The sequence below is a fragment of the Schistocerca cancellata genome, chromosome 5 (assembly GCF_023864275.1).
Source record: "Schistocerca cancellata isolate TAMUIC-IGC-003103 chromosome 5, iqSchCanc2.1, whole genome shotgun sequence".
NCBI lineage: Eukaryota > Metazoa > Arthropoda > Insecta > Orthoptera > Acrididae > Schistocerca > Schistocerca cancellata.
This window is the reverse complement of record NC_064630.1, coordinates 391,320,796-391,340,673: the sequence shown is the minus strand read 5'-3', so window position 1 is coordinate 391,340,673 and position 19,878 is coordinate 391,320,796. Positions and strand designations below refer to the sequence as shown.

Here is a 19,878-nt window from a genome sequence, read left to right as displayed (position 1 = left end):
CCTCCTTCCTACCACCCATCTTCTCACATTAAACCTAAGTGAAAAGTGGAAAGACGCCTTTTATTCGTTACAAGCTGAAATTTTACATCATCGGGATGTGTGGCTCTGGTGGTACGTATATCCTCCTGACGCACTGTCCCAGGAAGTTTCTGAAGAGGTGTGTGCATGAATAGTAATGAATCCAGGCAGAGGAGCGCTGTTCTTGATGTGCTGAACATGAAGGTTTTCCTGGCGATATGTTTACATGTTGAATAATCAAGTCTTCTGCCGGTTGTTCGTGTCATTCTCACATGATATTTCGATGATGTGACTCAGTGTCTTCTTCAGATGCTCCCTGAGACTGGTCCTTGGGTGTATCAGGTCCAGTATTTATGCCTGGATGGTTTAGGCGCTCTGTTATTGAACTGCACCACATCAGGCACTCCGTCCATGGTCCTCGTCACTTCAGGAACTTTGCCCATGATCCATACCACCCAGAGGCGGCTCCCGTTGTCCTCTCTTGCCACTGGCTGGTGTTTCGACCGTCATCCGCATCTGACTTGGCCGGCCTCAGGTGTCGAGCCCATCATCTGAGGCTCTGTTTCTGGTCTGTGCCATGTCAGGCTCTTCTATATTGTCATGTATGAAAATGACCTTACCATTCTCCACCTCGAAATCATCCAAGTGCTCAAGAAAAAAGTGAGCAATTATAGAAGAAGTTGGCTATGCATCATGACAGTTGGAATTTCAGGCTACATGCAGTGTGAGCTGCACCATTGAACTTCCCCATTATATGGCAGTGGTCTCTACATGGAGTTTCTGCTTTTCTATACAATGTACAATACATATGTAGAATTGTGGATAGTTGGGAATGTGAGTCTCACGGGAAGCGTGCAAGGGATAAGTCGCTGTAGTTGCGCTATTCATCTGTGTCCTCGGTGACTCAGATGGATAGAGCTTCTGCCATGTAAGCAGGAGATCCCGCGTTCGAGTCCCGGTCGGGGCACACATTTTCAGCTGTCCACATCGAGGTATATCAACAACACCTGTCAGCAGCTGAGGTTTTCAATTAGTCATCATTTATTCCAGGGAAAAGTTGCACGGATATCAACAGTAACTGTTCTTTCGAGAACAAGTTATTGCCTTCGTATATATAGTTAAAGGCTACCCAGCTAGTGACCGTCGTCTGTGTGAATGCACACAGGTTGCCCAAACTCTTAGGGGAATCGCCAAAGTGTGTGCGGGTAATGAGTGGTTGGGCAAATGTCTATAAGGTACAATACATATGTAGAATTGTGGATAGTTGGGAATGTGAGTCTCACGGGAAGCGTGCAAGGGATAAGTCCCTGTAGTTGCGCTATTCATCTGTGTCCTCGGTGACTCAGATGGATAGAGCATCTGCCATGTAAGCAGGAGATCCCGGGTTTGAGTCCAGGTCGGGGCACACATTTTCAGCTGTCCACGTCGAGGTATATCAGCAACACTTGTCGGCAGCTGAGGTTTTCAGTTAGTCATCATTTAGACTAAAATATTCCATTTTAGACCCTTTCTAAGAAAGATAGTAGCACAGATATTAGTAGCCACTGATTCATTTCACAGTTAACATCTTCCTCAAAAGCTCCGAGAAAGCTTATGTATTTGAGAATGGTTGAGCATATCTGCAAATGAGTCAAAATTTGGGTTCCAAAACATGGCAACTACCATTTTACTGATGGTGTATTAATGCACTTGAATCACAAGATTTCACCTACCAGGATTTTTTATGAGCTGTCAAAGGCATTTTGTCTGAACTAATCACAAGCTTCCTTTAGAGAAGCTTAAATTTTATAGTTCTTGAGGTATAATGAGGAAGGTCAGGAAGCAAAAGTTCACGTTAGCTCACAGAACTCTCATGATCAAACTCCTTCTGAATGGGCACAAACTACTACTAGTATTCCACAAGGCTCAGTTCTGAGATCACTCCTACTCTTGCAGTATATAAATGAACTTTCATATTAGACTGATGAAACAGGATGTTCTTTTTATTGATGATGAAAGCATCATAACTAAGCACAAAAATGTTGCAGAAAGAGAATGGTCATGCCTTCAAAAATATTATTGACTGATTTGTGGTAAGTGGTCTACAAATCGGGGAAAACACAGTTCATTTGGTTACAGGACAAGGTATAACATTATCAATAGCGATCTGGCATGGGGTAAAGCAAATACATAAAAACTGATTATTTGAAACTCATTGGTGTACGTACTGATCGAACTTGCACTTGGAAATCAAACATTATAGATATTTTCAAATGTCTGGCATCAGAAACATTTACTCTACATATAACTACTAGCTTTGGCGATGAAAGGATCTGAAAATTAGTTTACACACTTCCTTCATTGATATTACTTGGAATAAATTTCTTGGACAGTTCCACAGATAGAAACTGCACAGAAATGTGCTGTAAGGATAATATCTGATGCCAGTCCTTGAGCATCAAGTAGGCGACTGTTTAAAAATATTAGGCATACTACCCACATCCTAACAATTCATTTATGCCTCTCACTGTGTTTACATGGGGCTATCAAAACCAGATTTCTTAAACCGATTTCACAATACCACTTTTGGTTGGCCATATAAACACTCCAAAACCGTTTCTGGAAATCCGTTTCCAGTTGCCTTTTCCACTTCCACGATCGATTTTCGCTCGCATGTAAACACACAACCTTTTTTGAAACGTGCTTGGGTTATCAGATTTTCAAAGTATTCGGCCAATATGTACGGAGTGACTTACTGTGCAGTGAAGGAAAAGCAGAAATATTAGATTGAGTATAAGGGTGTCAACATCTAATATTTAAGCGCAGAGCAATAGTGATTGTGCTGACCAAATCTGAAACTGGAACAGCTGTTTTGCTGACGCCAGGTTTGACTGGGTTAGCAAATCCGATTCAGACCTTCACATGTAAACACAAAGCAACGAACTGTTTCTGAAGTTTAGTTTTCGTCTTTCTGAACGTGTTCCCCATGTAAATGTAGTGACTATGAAGTTTGTTGTGAAGAAACAGATTCTATTTGAAAATAATAGAAGTAGTCATAGATGTAACACTAGGAGCAAAAATAGCCTTAAGATTAGCCGTAACCCTTTCGCATGCCGTGAGGGATATACTTACCACTAAATCTATTTCCTTACAGCGTTTAATGGAATATGTATTTCCATTTCTGTACGCCCCTGGCGCCTAGTGGCAGTCCGCTGCACCAACTGTAGTGTCTTGTTTGTTGTGAAAAATAGCCATGAGGACCGTCTAAAGTGCATATCCCATCAAACAACGGTGTTATAATGGTTCTTGGGAAGTATGATTACTACCGAATTAGTTCCTGGAAGGGGTTTGGGAAGTATATTTTCCACAAAATTAAACTGCCTTTTGTGGTCCTTAGGAAGCATACTTACCACCAACTTAGGGGTAACCCCAAAGCTATTGGGATTACGTCTTACCACCCCTGTCTATGCCTGACATCTTCTGGTTTGTCGTAGGACCACTCCTGTTATCGGAACACATTGCTTCATTTCTGCAATATACCTTATTGTGACCTGTATCAGCTTATACCATTATTGCGTGATAAAGTTTCTAGGACTCTTTCCACATTGTCGTAAGTAAACTTTAATATCGGTAACAAATATTTTTTAAATACAAGAAAACATTAAATAAAAACAGAAAACACTATTTATAATTTTTTTACATGTAATGGCAACACATAACAGCACACAACAGGGAAGTGGGAAATCCATTTACCGCCATAGTTTTAAAACCTCACAAAGATGCCGTGGCGATATGTTCATCACCGTAGATTTCGGTCCTAAATAAAAAAAATAAAATTATAAAAAAATACATATAGTCAGTTGACCATAATTCTAATAGGATAGAAAAAAAATTATCTTCGCTGAGTTGTTACAAAAACTGAGCCCCTGAAATTGTTAACATTAACCTTATTATTAATATTAAAACAAAACGTCCAGCATGTAGCTACCTTTTGAAAGATAAAATGTATCTTACGTCAAATCTTTCTTCCTTCGATTCCTTGACGTTGACGTTCTGTTCCTCCTTCCGTTTATAAGATATGTCTGAACGTCGCCATTAGAAATGCGTTGGAATGTTTCATGTTCTGCTCAGTTCCAGGACGGCCAGGATGCGTCGCTGCAGCCAAAGACAAGCACCTTGGTCCAAACACATGTCTCGGATGAGAACAGCATCCAACTTCAGAACACAGCCACTGTGTCCTGCCGTCTGTGGTGTGGTCGGAATGGCAGTTTATACTGTATTTACTGCATTTTGTGCACATGTTGGCTAAACTGTCTAGTTGATTGCTTGAATGGAGCTGCGGTAAGGCGGTTGGTTTAAAATGTGTGTTCATATTTTATGCTTCTGTCTGTAATAAAGAGGACAGTCATTAGTCAGATTTTACTGCCTTCTTTTTATCCGCATCAACATTTCTGCGTGTAGCATTGATGGCTGAAGTATCGAGATTCACGTTTATAAAACAGTTCATTTTGCTACTGAATGTTGACGATGACGAATAACATTTGCTCTTATTTACATGATAAACATAAATGAAATAGCAACTGACGAAGAAAAGTTGCAGCTACTAACAATAAAAAAAACGAATAAAGAAAATATGCACGTCTGTACTTCAAAAAGATACTGTAACGGAAACGTGAAGTTGTCGATTCATCTACAAATATTATGAAATATTTTCCACCATTATTCACGAGGTATCTTCAAGAGAGACGATAGATGCAACCCTAGATCACATTATTATTTCTTGATCTGGGGTGCAGGTGAAGGCCATGGTAGAGCGCATTGCAAGCAGCGTCATGGAAACATACTTAGAGAATATTTCTTTCTCTAGCTACACATCTATTAAAATACTTAACATAATAGGTTCTTGTGTAAATTAAATACTAGAGAATAATTATAAAACTTTTTAAATTGTATTCCCTTGTTTGATTACCGATTGCAGACGCAGACTTTGCACTGTTGGTAGACATGACTTCCGAATGTTGTCTGTTTGTTTAGCGTCTGCAAATGTTTGTAAAATATAAATGGTACAAAATTCATCAATTCCGACAGAAAACGTTGATACACACTCTTCAGAACGATGTTAAAGAATAAGAGGACTCGTCATGAATCTGTGATGCTAATAATTTTGAAGAAATAGATAGGTTATGTGCGATGTCATATTCTGTGTACATCTGAAAATCAGGTTTTAATCGCCTGAAATGGAAGAAGTACTAACGAAGTGGGTGGACAGACAGATTAGTTTATTGGAATGTGAGCTTGCATTCGAACGTCAAAGAGGAGACGCCGATGTAGGGAGGAGTACCTGCCCAGATAAGCCAGTGATTAAAGTTCTGGATGTGGTGTCTGTTACCCCTAGTAAAGGGCACTATGTCATCGACTGTGAACTTAATGTATCGAGCCAAGAGAATTACCAATACTTCTCAACAGGTAATGAGCTAACATGTATCTCAGTTTGTACTGTACGAATTTGATACGTGTGTGTGCGATTTTTTTTCTACTATTACGCTTCGCACTGGGTAAAGAAATCACTTTGCAACACACAGCAGTTGCAAGAAATCATACAACCAGCCTCTAATTCGTACTTGTAATTTCGGAAGACCGATAACTTGTAGTTCGATACGAAATTGTTGATGGACTTGTATTGAATATGAACATTTGCCCCACGTATCATGCAAAATTATGTAGCATTTCTAACATTATTTTTGGCAAAAGCTTAGTATTTCCAATGCCCAAATAGCAAGTGTTTCCACATAACTCATTGACTTTTGATAAAAGACACATATCTAAATGTTAACCCTTTAGCCCGATCAGTATTTCATCCTTTGGACCCTGACATCGTAAAACTCAAATTTTATTTATTTTTTGTGATATTTTGTGGTACAGAAAATGAGTTTAATTTTCACAGTCACTTAAATTGGGAGCGTATGTAGCTAGATGGATTTCTGTTTGGGCCCATTATTGAATCACTTGTCTGTCATCATAATTTAAGTTGAATATAGCTCCCACAAATGACCAAAAGAACCACAAATTCATCCATGCACTTGATCATGGCTCTATTTCCACTATTATTGTATATTTTTGGAAGTGATCTTTGAAAGTATTCACCTTGTAGGTTTTTAAAAAAAACTTATACTTAGCTTTATACTCATCTATGTGTGACTGACTTGCACAAATTAATGTTGATTCATTATAGATCATTTGTTTTGTAGCAGTATCTTTCACTTGTTAAGGAGAGGGGGGGGGGGGTGGGGAAGCTATATTCCAAAACAACAATTTGTGGGGCACTGTGTTTTCTTGCTGTCCCATACGGATTATGTGCTTGCTCAATATGTCTACTTTATTAAAAATGGATTAGTATAAATAGCATGAAAATATATGTCCATTTGTTATTGGTATGTATAATTTATGTTGTGCAGTCAACCACAACACATCAACAAATAAAGTGCTCCAGTAAGGTATGTAAGGGACTGTCGTCCTTGTCCAGAGCAGCAGATGGCTAACAGGTTGACATCCTGATAATGAGATAGCTTTGTCAGAATTTGGTGAAAAAAATCAGTTAAGGAGAGGTGACAGTCTAAAACTCTATGCTGATGCCCTCAATTAATTTCTTTGGCTTTTCACTGTTTCTAGTGGAATGAGGATGTAGACACTGAATCATCGTGTGTCAAAATAGGATATAAAATGGTGGCCACAATGATACTATTCAAGAGGTATTCGCTGAATGCTGCCATTGGGTTTTATGATCTCTCTTCGTTGCATTCTGTACAAGTCCATAGCAACACAGATGTACTTTAATCATTGGTGGAGACTTTAATCATCCAACAATGAACTGTGAAAATTACAATTTTGTTAGTGGTGGGCATGATCCTGTGAAACCTAATTAAATGCCTTCTCTGAAAACTACCAAGCACAGGTAGTTAGGAACCCCACTCATGATGGAAATGTGTTGGAGCTAATGGCAGCATAAAGACTTAGCCTTTTTGAAGATGTCCAAATCAAAACTGGTATCAGTGACCATGACACAGTTGTGTCAACAATGATACCAAGGTACAAAGGACAACTAAGACAAGCAGAAAGATATATATGTTCAGTAAACTAGACAAAAAATCATAATGCCATGTCTCAGTGAGGAACTTGAAACTTTCAGTACAGGTCAGGAGCATGCAGAGGAATTCTGGCTCAAGTTTAAAAGAATAGTTGACCACTCACTGGATAGATAATAGGACAGTTCATAATGGGCAGGAACCTCTGTGGTATACAGTCAATGTAACATAACTTCAAAAGAAACAGAGATTACTGCATAATAGCTGTAAAACAAAAGCACAGGACTATAGATAGGGAGATGCTGAATGAAAGACATTTGACTGTCAAGAGAGCAATGTGTGACACCTTCAATGACTACCATAGCGGAATATTGTCACATGACATTTCACAAAATAGAAATAAATTCTGGTCATATGTGAAGGCTGCTGGTGGTACCAAAGTTGGTGTTGAGAAAGAGCTGAAGTCGTTGAAAACTGAACAAAATTCCATGCCCCGATGGAATCCCTGTCAGATTGTATACTGAATTTGCAGGTGAGTCATCCCCTCTTGTAGCTATGATCTATTGTAGATCAGTTGATACAGTAGAAGAAGAATGGGTAGCTCTGAGGGATGAAGTAGTGAAGGCAGCAGAGGATCAAGTAGGTAAAAAGACGAGGGCTAGTAGAAATCCTTGGGCAACAGAAGAAATATTGAATTTAATTGATGAAAGGAGAAAATATAAAAACGCAGTAAATCAAGCAGGCAAGAGGGAATATAAACGTCTGAAAAATGAGATCGACAGGAAGTGCAAAATGGCTAAGCAGTGATGGGTAGAGGACAAATGTAAGGATGTAGAGGCTTATCTCACTAGGGGTAAGATTGATACTGCCTACAGGAAAATTAAAGAGACCTTTGGAGAAAAGAGAGCCACTTGTATGAATATCAAGAGCTCAGATGGAAACCCAGTTCTAAGCAAAGAAGGGAGAGCAGAAAGGTGGAAGGAGTATATAGAGGGTCTATACAAGGGTGATGTACTTGAGGACAAATTATGGAAATTGAAGAGGATGTAGATGAAGATGAAATGGGAGATATGATACTGCGTGAAGAGTTTGACAGAGCACTGAAAGACCTGAGTCGAAACAAGGCCCCGGGAGTAGACAACATTCCATTGGAACTACTGACGGCCTTGGGAGAGCCAGTCCTGACAAAACTCTACCATCTGGTGAGCAAGATGTATAAGACAGGTGAAATACCCTCAGACTTCAAGAAGAATATAATAATTCCAATCTCAAAGAAAGCAGGTGTTGACAGATGTGAAAATTACCGAACTATCAGTTTAATAAGTCACAGCTGCAAAATACTAACACGAATTCTGTACAGACGAATGGAAAAACTGGTAGAAGCCGACCTCGGCAAAGATCAGTTTGGATTCCACAGAAATGTTGGAACACGTGAGGCAATACTCACCCTACGACTTATCTTAGAAAATAGATTAAGGAAAGACAAACCTACATTTCTAGCATTTGTAGACTTAGAGAAAGCTTTTGACAATGTTGACTGGAACACTCTCTTTCAAATTCTAAAGGTGACAGGGGTAAAATACAGGGAGCGAAAGGCTATTTACAATTTGTACAGAAACCAGATGGCAGTTATAAGAGTCGAGGGGCATGAAAGGGAAGCAGAGGTTGGGAAGGGAGTGAGACAGGGTTGTAGCCTATCCCCGATGTTATTCAATCTGTATATTGAGCAAGCAGTAAAGGAAACAAAAGAAAAATTCGGAGTAGGTATTAAAGTCTATGGAGAAGAAAGAAAAATGTTGAGGTTCGCTGATTACATTGTAATTCTGTCAGAGACAGCAAAGGACTTGGAGGAGCAGTTGAATGGAATGGACAGTGTCTTAAAAGGAGGATATAAGATGAACATCAACAAAAGCAAAACGAGGATAATGGAATGTTGTCAAATTAAGTCGGGTGGTGCTGAGGGAATTAGATTAGGAAATGAGACACTTAAAGTAGTAAAGGAGTTTTGCTATTTCGGGAACAAAATAACTGATGATGCTCGAAGTAGAGAGGATATAAAATGTAGACTGGCAATGGCAAGGAAAGCGTTTGTTAACATCGAGTATAGATTTAAGTGTCACGAAGTCGTTTCTGAAAGTATTTGTATGGAGTGTAGCCATGTATGGAAGTGAAACATGGACGATAAATAGTTTGGACAAGAAGAGAATAGAAGCTTTCGAAATGTGGTGCTACAGAAGAATGCTGAAGATTAGATGGGTAGATCACATAACTAATGAGGAGGTATTGAATAGAATTTCGGAGAAGAGGAGTTTGTGGCACAACTTGACAAGAAGAAGGGACCAGTTGTAGGACATGTTCTGAGGCATCAAGGGCTCACAAATTTAGCATTGGAGGGCAGCGTGGAGGGTAAAAATCGTAGAGGGAGACCAAGAGATGAATACATTAAGCAGATTCAGAAGGATGTAGGTTGCAGTAAGTACTGGGAGATGAAGAAACTTGCACAGGATAGAGTAGTATGGAGAGCTGCATCAAACCAGTCTCAGGACTGAAGACAACAGTAACAACAGATCTGTTGAACAAATAATGTGCCCAGTTCTTGAGAAAAAGGCACAAGTAATGCCCGTCTATAAGAAGCATAGTAGAAGTGAGCCACAGAACTACTGTCGAATATCCTTGACATCAATTTGTTGTTGAATCTTAGAACATATTCTGAGCTCAAACATATTGAGCTATCTCGAACAGAATGACCTCTTCTGTTGTGACCAGCATGTGTTTTGAAAACATCAATTGCGTGTAACCCAACTTGCACTTATCTCCATGACGTACTGAAAGCTTTGGATCAAGGCAGCCACACAGATTTCTTGATTGCCAAAAAGCATTTGTTTCAGTACTGCACCTAAGCTTATTGTCAAAAGTACAATCATATAGGGTATCAAGTGAAATATTTAACTGGACTGAAGACTTTGGTAGGGAGAACACAGCATGCTATATTGGATGGAGAGTCCTCATTAGATGTAGAAGTAACTTTGGGTGTGCCCCATGGAAGTGTGTTGGTACCTTTGCTATTCATGTTGTATATTAATGATCTTGCAAACAATATTAATAGTAAAATCCTGCTTTTTGCAGATGATGATGTTACCTGTAAAGAAGTACTATTATAGAGAAGCTGCATAAATATTCAGTCAGAGAGTGTTAAGGTTTCAACATAGTGCAGAGATTAGTAACTTGCTCTAAACGTTCAGAAATGTAAAATTATGCATTTCACAAAACAAAAAAAGGCGTGTCCCATGACCATAATATCAGTGTGTCACTGCTTGAATTGGTCAACTCATATAAATTCTAGCATGTAACACTTTGTAACGATATGAAGTGGAATGATCACATAGGTTCAGTTGTAAGTAAAGCAGTTTCAAAGACTTCGGTTTGTTGGCAGAATACTGGGGAAGTGCAATCGGTCTACAAAAGAGACTGCTTACAAATCACTTGGGTGACCCATCCTAGAATATTGCTCAAGTGTGTGGGACCCATACCAGATAGGACTAACATTGGATATTGAACTTTCATACGTGAATGGAACCAAGAACTTGTCAATCATATACAGCTTGTTATACAAACTCTACATTTTATAACAGGCTAAGCTCCACTTGAACCTTACCAACAGCAGTAATAAGGATTTCCAGGCACCGATTCAGTGACTCATTGCCAAGCGAAGGATTGATTTTTACTTTGAGTGATTTTTGGTAGGCCTATGCACATCGCACACTGGCCAAAATCATAAGTTATGTTTAACATTGTGACATTGGATTTTTTAAAGACTTGTAATGTCACTAAAATGATTGTAGAATTGGACAGTTTTTTCAACAGAGAACACTTTTCATCTGTCATGAGTTTTAATTGAATCTTCACCCAGCTGATGAGCTGCACATTGCAGTAACTAGATGTATGGATTTGAGAGTGACCTGTGACAAAGGCTCAAACAGGTTACCCTAACAAAACATACTAACTCACCTATACATTGTCTTTCTTTATCATAATTACAAATGGTCACAGCTCCCCAAGATGCCTTATCTTCAGTTTCAAAGAGCTCGGTGTGCATTTGCAGTTCAATCAGCTTAGTCCTAATAGACAAAAGGCAACACAAACATTTTCCAGTGTGAGTTTTGAACAACTTTTCAGTCTCTTTTTATAGAGAGCAACAGTGAAACAGTGCTTTGAGGAAATATCTCTTAATACTTAGAAAACACACATTTTGTGTAGGTAGTGCTCCATATTCCGAGAGGAAAGCTATACCAATGATGATGAATAAAGCTAGAATCTCCTCTTGAATGTAGTGTGGGTTTGGGCAAAACACAAGTTACAGGGTAGTTTTTCCACAGCTGTGGGCTGAAATGGAGAAGGAGATTGAAGAAGATATAGTGCTATGCAAAAATACTGGACAAATCAGTCTGGTACTACAGTTATAGAGTGGTGATATGTATTTGATATGTGATGAGAGGTATTGAGGTGATGATTTAAGAAGGGGAAAATAAATTGAAGATGTGAATTGAATTTGTGTTGGGTAGGACATTGGGCTGTGGTAGTTCATGCAGCAATGTTAGTTATAGTGCTGTGGTGGTGTAATGACTAGCATTACTGCCTAGTAAGCATGTAGACCCAGGTTCAAGTCCTGGCCATGGCACAGATTTTAATTCATTTTTTCAGCTTCTATCATTATTGAAGTAAACAGTGTAGGAAAGTCACATTGTCTGTCTCTTTTCTTGTATCCAAGCTAAGAGAGCACGGGAATGACTGATATGATCAAACAACCAAATATTGCCACAGATTTTCCACAATCATTCATTAGGATCGAATCATCTGGAGCTTTCATTATTTCTACCATGTTAAGCTACATCACTGCAGTGAAATGATTGATCATATGGCATTATTGGCCAGGAAGCCCTGCCTTGTGTACTTCAGCCACCTAGTGCAGCTCTCTTTATTTGATGCCACTTTGGCAACTTGCATGTCGATGATGATGATGTGGAATGGTGAGGACAACATAAACACTCAGTCCCTGAGAGGAGAAAATCTCCTATCGACTGGGAATTGAATGTGGGACATCAGGATTTAGAGGCAGCAAAACTAACTACTAGACTGCGAGCTGTGCACACAGTTGTAAAGACAGGACTAAATTTTATTTAGTCTGAGGTAGAAATTTTTTAATTTTTGGATCGGATATAGACAGGAGAGAGATTCATGCCAACCCACTTTACTTTGTTCTTTCCGTTTTAAACAACACTCATCCAAGATTATGTCGATGTCTTGTAATGTTTTTTTAAATGGTAATAGGAGGAGCTGTTTCAGGGAAAGTCGTTGTTTAACTTTCAGTGTGAGGTGAATATGACTGCGACTGCTTAGAGTATGTTTTAAGACCTAGGTTTTATGCCCAAAGCTAGGTCTGGCACTTTAATACAACTTGATGTCATCAGCATATAAGTGCTGGCTGCAAGAATGAAGCATGTGTGAAATATCATTGGCATAGAGTGAAAAAAAGATATCTGTTTTTGAGATAACTGTTGATGATGATGATGATGATGATGACGATGTTTGGTTTGTGGGGCGCTCAACTGCGCAGGCATCAGTGCCCATACAAACTCTGAATTTTTACACAGTCCCGTTTTTTTACACAGCCCAATCTAGCCACCGTCACAGATGATGATGATGATGATGATGATGATGAGGACAACACACACATCCAGTGCCGGGCAGAGAAAATCCCCAACCTGCCTGGGAATTGAACCCAGAGGCAGCAATGCTAGCCACTAGACCACGAGCTGCGAACGATAGCTGTTGAACCATAGTACTGCACTGTTAGAGAAATTTTGCTGTTTCGTTTTAATGAGTAGTGTATCAAAATCAACAGTATCAAAACTTCATTGAAATCGTGGACTTTTTTTTTTACATGTGTCCATGGCATGTTAGATCTCGTCAGTCACTTTGATGAATGTAGTTGCTGTGCTGCGGTGTTTTCAGAAGCCTGATCGATACTTGTCATGGATGTAAGTTTTAAGGAAATTCATCAGCTGTTCATGAGCATGCTGATTGGCCTGTAGTTGCCTGTTGTGTTTAGGTTATTATTCTAAGATGTTTATAAGGACTAGAATAATGGTATTGACAAGATCGGAATCATACCTACGCTAATTCCATGTTTACCTACCAAAGAGATTGTCATGATTGCTTTCCTTATTTAATGTGTAGAAACAAGTTTTAAGAAAACCATGTCTGTTGAGAATGTGGTATCTCGTGGCTGATGATAATGTACAAAATTGTTGAGGCTTTCATGGCAACATGTCGGCATATTGCTTGTTGGGTTCTGTCTCGGGGTCTTCAGGTGAGGTTTGACAATTTTCCTGATACTGATAAAAATTTGTTGCAGCTCTGGAGTTGACAGCTGTTGTGAAAGGATTGTTTAATTCATCTGCAGAGACTTGAAAATGAGCATCATATTTTACCTTTCATGTGCTAAAAGTGCACAGTTTATTCCACACTGTGGTAGGACTCAACAGGCTGCATTCCATAAAGTAGCCATGCTTGATTTTGGGGTTGAGCACATTTTCTTTTGCATTGTTCCATAGCTTCATGTATATTTTGTATAGTTCCAGTGTTGGATTTCACTTGAATCTCGTATGTGCAGAATACTGTTTATTTATTATCTAGTGTAATTCTGTAGTCAGTCAAGGAGAAGGAAGTTTCTTTATTTTGATGGAATGTTTAGAGGCGTGTTTTATATATAATGTAGTAAGCCTGTGACAGAATTCCTGCACTTTACCATCTAATGTCTGCTCATTGTTCTATTCTGCCATAGATTACTTCTAGGCCTATTGAAATCTTCTGGTTAGATACGTGTATTGTGAGAAACAAGAACTCTGGTGTTCTTCCATCATCTGCATCTGATGTATTTAGTATGTTATAGTTTAGATCATAGTGTTGGGGATAAATATCTATAATTTGCTTAGCCATATTCAGTAACACCTCTTGCAACTTCGCAAAACATTTCCTGCCAATATCTTGAGAATTTTTAGTATAATTTAAAAAAATAAATTTAAGATGTTCAAAGTCTTACAACCTTAGGGTACTCTTTTTATGCTGTTTGCACCATGTGTATTTACTTGTATAAGCAGTCTATTGGAGGCATTTTTGGTCTGCTTGTTAGATATTGCTTTCTTTCTAATACTGCTGATCTTCATCTTTTGAACTGGCACACTTAAGTAATTTCGACTTGTATGTCCCCAGGTGATATTGTTGGATTTGTTGAAGGCCCAAAAACAATAGTGTTGTCTGGAATTATAGCAGATTTTACAGCCCCTCACATTTCAGTCAGTGTCAATAATGACCCATCAAACATAGTACTGCAGGAAGAAAAGAAATTTTCCATAATAAAATTAACAAGTGATGTTACCTTCAAACGCATGAAAAAGTAAGTATTTATATTCAGGTGAGGAGCCCAATCTATTATCTTATCTTTTAGAACATCCTGAAAACCTATATACAGGAAAACTAAATGTAGATGTTTGAAGAGGAGGAAATTGGTTGTGTAAAAATAAAATGAAATGGCATTGTTTTGCAGAGTTTTAGTGAGGATATAAGACTGGGTGTGAAGAATACTGCATTTGCACTGGAGGGGGTTCACATTTATAAATTACTCAAAAATGTCTTTCACCTCCTCCTTGCACAGTTTGTTTTATTTTGATTGGTAACCTGTTTCTCAACACTCCTTTGACCACAGGAAATTGCTACCACTAATTTAAAAGTAAATTTACATTTCTTATTGGAGTTCAGTAATGTGTTCTGTGTCTCCAGTCACAAATGTGACAGTGCAGCTTGTGCACACTATTCAGCAGTCAGTTTGCATTGAAGGATCATTTTAAGATAGAACAATGGGCACATTGTCATTTTATGGCAGGAAGAGTTGTCAGCCTGGGAAATAGCATGCTGAATTGATTTTTACCACAATGGCATTGTTCCAACATTCATCTGCTGTCATGAGACACCAAACATTGAGGTTTTTACTTGTAATGATCATCCATTGTCCTCAGCCTCAGGTAATGTCTGCTACCAATGCATTATGGCTCATCAGTCCTGCAGGGTGAATGGAACACAGTTGGATGCTACCATTTTGGAGATATGTGTAAACCCACACATTTCTACAACTATCAATTTGAACTCAAGACATCCATTATAAACAATTGTACAAACCCATCTAGCATCATGCTGGGAAAAGAAAATGTGTAAGGAAACAACTAGAGTGAAACCAGGATCAGTGGTTTCAAATTCTCTTCACTGATGAGTGCAAGTTTTGTCTGTTATCTGATGATTGTTTTAAAGGAGCTCTAGTATCCATGTTCACCTCAGGCATGCAGCCCACAGACACAACAGGTAGGTGTGCCTGTCATGGCTGTTAGCATGTCTGGATGTTGGGACGCTTCTCATTGCTATTTGGTGTGACATAAGGGCTGTGCAGTACTTAGACACGGTCCTCCAACATATTGTACGTCCATCCATAACTACACTCAGCATCTTTCAAACTGATAATGCATGAGCACACTGCACTCACATCTTGAACACCCTCCTTCAGGAGGCACCGTCATGGGACCAGTTAAAAGCTGTGTTGTATCTTCACAGGAGCCTGCCTCACACACTGGATGACCTCAGGATGGCTGCCATCAAAAAATGGGACAGGCTTGAACATGAATGATTTGTCCACTTTGTGAACACATGCCAAGGAAGTCCCAAGCAGGTCACAAAGAATAGGGTAGAGCAACTTAGTACTAAAAGTTACCCAGCAGCAGATTTTGATTTTATAGCTTCCTCTTTCATTCCCTGTTCCTTTTAAATTTGAGTTCACACATATTTTCAGACATGCAGGTGGTGGAAAACATTTTTTAACAACAAAAATAATCAGTTTTTGACAATATAATATAACTGGATGGATAAAACAATCTAAAATCTCAGACATGAAGGATGGCATTTCAGGGCATGATTTCAGGGAGTCGTGGCCTTTTTGAAATAGCTGATGATACATTCCAGACCAGGATAATACTGAGTGACTAGTCATGTGCTCCAAAGTTTTTTTTTTTTTTGAGGGATCAGCAGAACCAGGACTGGATTTGATGGCTTGGGAAATCTCCTTTTGAACTAGGCTGGTGGGGTAATTATGTACAGAGAAGGCTGAGGTGAGAATGATAGTGTGTTACTACAGAGTCTGCATCCGAACAAATATGTTTGCCTTGAATGCCAAGTCTGTATGGGACGGAATGTTTGATGTGGAAAGGATGGCAACTGTCAAAAAGTAAGTGCTGTTGTGTGTCAGTAGGTTTAATGTGGATAGAAATGTGTAGCCGGCCTTCAGTGAGGATGAGATCAACATCAAGGGAAGTGACGTGAGGTTTGGAACAGGACCATGTGAAATTTAATTGGGAGAAGGTATTTAGAGGTTCCAGGTCAGCCTCACCATGAGTCCATATGGCAAAGATGTCATCAGTATATCTAACCCAAATGAGGGGCTGAAGGGCTATGGATCCCAGGAAAGCCCCCTCCAAGCAACCAATGAAAGGATTGGCATAGGAAGGAGTCATCCCGGTTCCCATGGTTGTACCCCTGATCTGTTTGTATGTCTGCCCCCCAAAAGTGAAGTAGTTGTTAGTAAGTATAAAGTTGATTAAGGTCAGCAGGATTGATGTCAGGTGTGAAATGAAGTGGGCACTGACTGAGAAAATGTTCAGCAGCAAACAGGCCATGTACATGGGATATGTTGGTATAGTAAGAGGCTGCATCAATGGTGACAAGCGACTTGTGTGGTGGGAGTGGGACAGGTAATGTTTTCAGGTAATCTAGGAAATGTTTGGTGTCTTTAATATGGGAGGGAAGTCTTTGTTCTATGTGTTGCAGGTGTTTTTCAACTAAAGCGAATGCACATTCGGTGGGTGCTTTGAAACTAGCAACTATAGGACACCCAGGATCATTGGGTTTGTGGATCTTAGGATGAAGGTAAAAGGTGGGGGGGGGGGGGAGGGGGGGGGTGGTTCAGTGGGGTAAGAAGTTCTATGGATTGAGGTGAAGGTCCTTGTGAGGGACCTGAGGTTTTAAAGAGGGACTGCAGGTCAGTTTGAATGACAGGGATGGGATCTTGATGGCAGATGCTGTATGTAAAGGTGTCAGACAGCTGGCGTAGACCTTCAATTAATTACTCCTGTCGGTCAAGTGCCACAGTGGCAGATCCTTTGTCTGCTGGGAGGATAATGATGGAGTCATCAGCTTTTAGGGAACATAGAGCCTGGAGTTGTGCAGATGACAGGTTAGAGTCATGTTGTAGGGACATGAGCAAGGGTTGTGAAGCAATGCTGCTTGTAAGGTATGATTTTGAGAAAGTGGTGGTGGATCAAGTTGAGATCACGGTGAGAACTGTTCAAGGCAGAGTACACTGTCCGATTTGCTGTTGGAAAGGTTTTTACATGTGAAGGAAAGTAAGTCCTTCACCAAGGCAGCATGATTTAAAGCAGGTTTAGGGCTGAAAGTGAGACCCTTGGATAATAGATAATTCAGGAGGGGAGAGTGCTTTAGACTGTTGTAACTGGTTCTTGTGATTATGAGCTATTATTGGTCTTGGAGGCAGTGGTGAAAGCTGTAGGATGTTAAAGGGGTTTGTCAGGCTTGGTTTGTAGGACAGGAGTGAGGATTGATTGTGTGGCTGTTTAGGGAGCTGCAGGGGGACAGGAAGGGAAACACCACTGTTGAGGCGGTTAAGGAGAAGGTGGGATGGCTTTTTGAGGTGAAGTCTGGCATATTTTTGCAGTTTGAACTTGGCTTGGTGGATGATACCATTCAAGGAAACATGAGATAACTGCAGGATTTTGTAAAAGCAGAGAAGTCTGGTGGAGTGTAAATTGGCAGATGAGGCGTATTGGTCACAGATTAGCTGGTAAGTGCAAGAGGCTGCTGTATTAGAAACTGTAAGGGAGTTTTGTTTAGAATAGGATTACATCCAGAAACAGGGACTTTCAATGTTAGGCCTTTGGGGGTAACTATAAGGAACAAGGAGGTTTCAAGAAACAGAATGTGTGACTTTACTTTTGATAGCGCAAAAATATGTTTTTTTAAAAAGTGTAGTATGTGATGGGATTCGTCATGGCAAAAAGGGATGGTTTGGAGTGTTAGAAATGTGGGAGTGGCAAAAAAGAGCAGCAGATGGTGGAAGAAGATAGAAAAATATAAGAAAAACAAGGAAAAAACTCATACGAAAATCACAAGAACAGCCATTGGCTAAAAAGAGGTGAAGAGTGGGCGAGAATTTCTTGCCAGAAAAGTGGCCTGTATGATGTGAAAAATGATTGGAAAAGGAAAAAAATCGATAGGGAAAGTCATGAAAAGAGACAAAATTTTAAAAACTGGGTAAATGGAAAGAAAAATCATAGGAGAAAATGTAAACTACTTTGCTTGGCAAATAAGGTAATGTTGGAGATGGCAGTAAAAGTCACTCAGAATGGTTTGACAAAAAGTGAACACACAAAAACATGAAATAAATGTGTATAAACAAGGTAAGTGGAGGAAGGGAAAGAAAATAGGTCTCAAATTTAAAAAATAAATTGGCAACAGACAATCAAGAGAAGTTCCTGCAGTGGTTGTTACAGGAAAATTTGTAAATAACAATGGAATTGTTATATGCAAATTTGTATATAACAGTGGACCCATCTACATGTATGGAAATCAGTACTAGGAAAGAAGCAGGTGCAAAGTGGTGATTAATCTGGGTAATACAGACAAATAAACGAATGGACTAGCACATAAGGTAGAAAACAGATTACATTTTGAACAAGACAGATGGCAACAAAGACTGACAAGAGGGTTACATAAGAAGGAACGATGGCCACACGAGCTACTATAACAATGAATATAATCAATTTTTGAGAACGTGATACAACTGGATAGGTAAAAGATCTACTCATCAAGCGGCGGTAGGAGAACGCACATTTAAAAAGAAGGTTTTACGTATGCAACCTTTTGGAGATGGTGACTACTTCTGCTGGCAGACGTGATGAAAGGGAAGGAAGAAGTCTGAAGGAAAAGGAGAGGTTTAGGTAAAGGGTTTGAGTTCGGAAAAGTCACCCAGAACCTCAGGTCAGGGGAGACTTACCGGATGGTATGAGGAGGAGAGACTGATTGTTGGGGGCTGCACCAGACCAGATTTTAAAAGCAGGGAGCTTAAAGGTGGAAGACAGGGTAATATGCGAGACAGAGGTTACTGCTAAAACATCGTGCATGACTTAATAAGAGTGAAAAGCTAAGTACATTGTGTGTAACAGAGGTGGGAGAGATATGGTGAAAAATAGTCAGGTCAGAAAGTGAAAGAAGTAGAAAACTAAAACAGAGTGAAGAAAGGATTTGTTTACAGTTTTAAGTTGTGTTAACTAGATTACTTCAAATAATTCTTTCACAACTTCACACATTTGATAAATTCAAAAAAAATCTAGCCTAAAGTTTCTCTTTAGTTTGTGCCATCTTCATTGATGTTGGTATTGAGCACAACATAGAACACAACTTCATGTTGTTACAAATGCAAAATTCATCATTGCATAGCAATATTTACATTCTGATTTCACTCGTCTTGGATTGTTTTCTCCCAAGCAGCAACCATTGTGTTTCTAGCCAATCCTCCATTATTCTTCACTTTATAAGCTCACTGGGCAAAACATTTGTCATCTCAGTGTGCACACACCGATGAGTTCTTAAGGCTTTACAGTGAGGCAGAGTTATTGAGTCATGT

At 39.4% G+C, this 19,878-nt stretch overlaps 1 protein-coding gene across 1 annotated transcript in view; it reads left to right on the top strand.

Moving 5' to 3' along the window:
- Positions 1-5,002: 5,002 nt before the first annotated feature.
- LOC126188983 (DNA-binding protein SMUBP-2-like) overlaps positions 5,003-19,878 on the top strand; it is a 61,351-nt gene continuing 46,475 nt past the window's right edge. The window contains exons 1-2 of the mRNA XM_049930775.1: positions 5,003-5,463; positions 14,352-14,535. Coding sequence (XP_049786732.1) covers positions 5,235-5,463; positions 14,352-14,535 — 413 coding nt within the window. The 5' untranslated portion in view covers positions 5,003-5,234. The remainder of the gene's footprint in view (positions 5,464-14,351; positions 14,536-19,878) is intronic.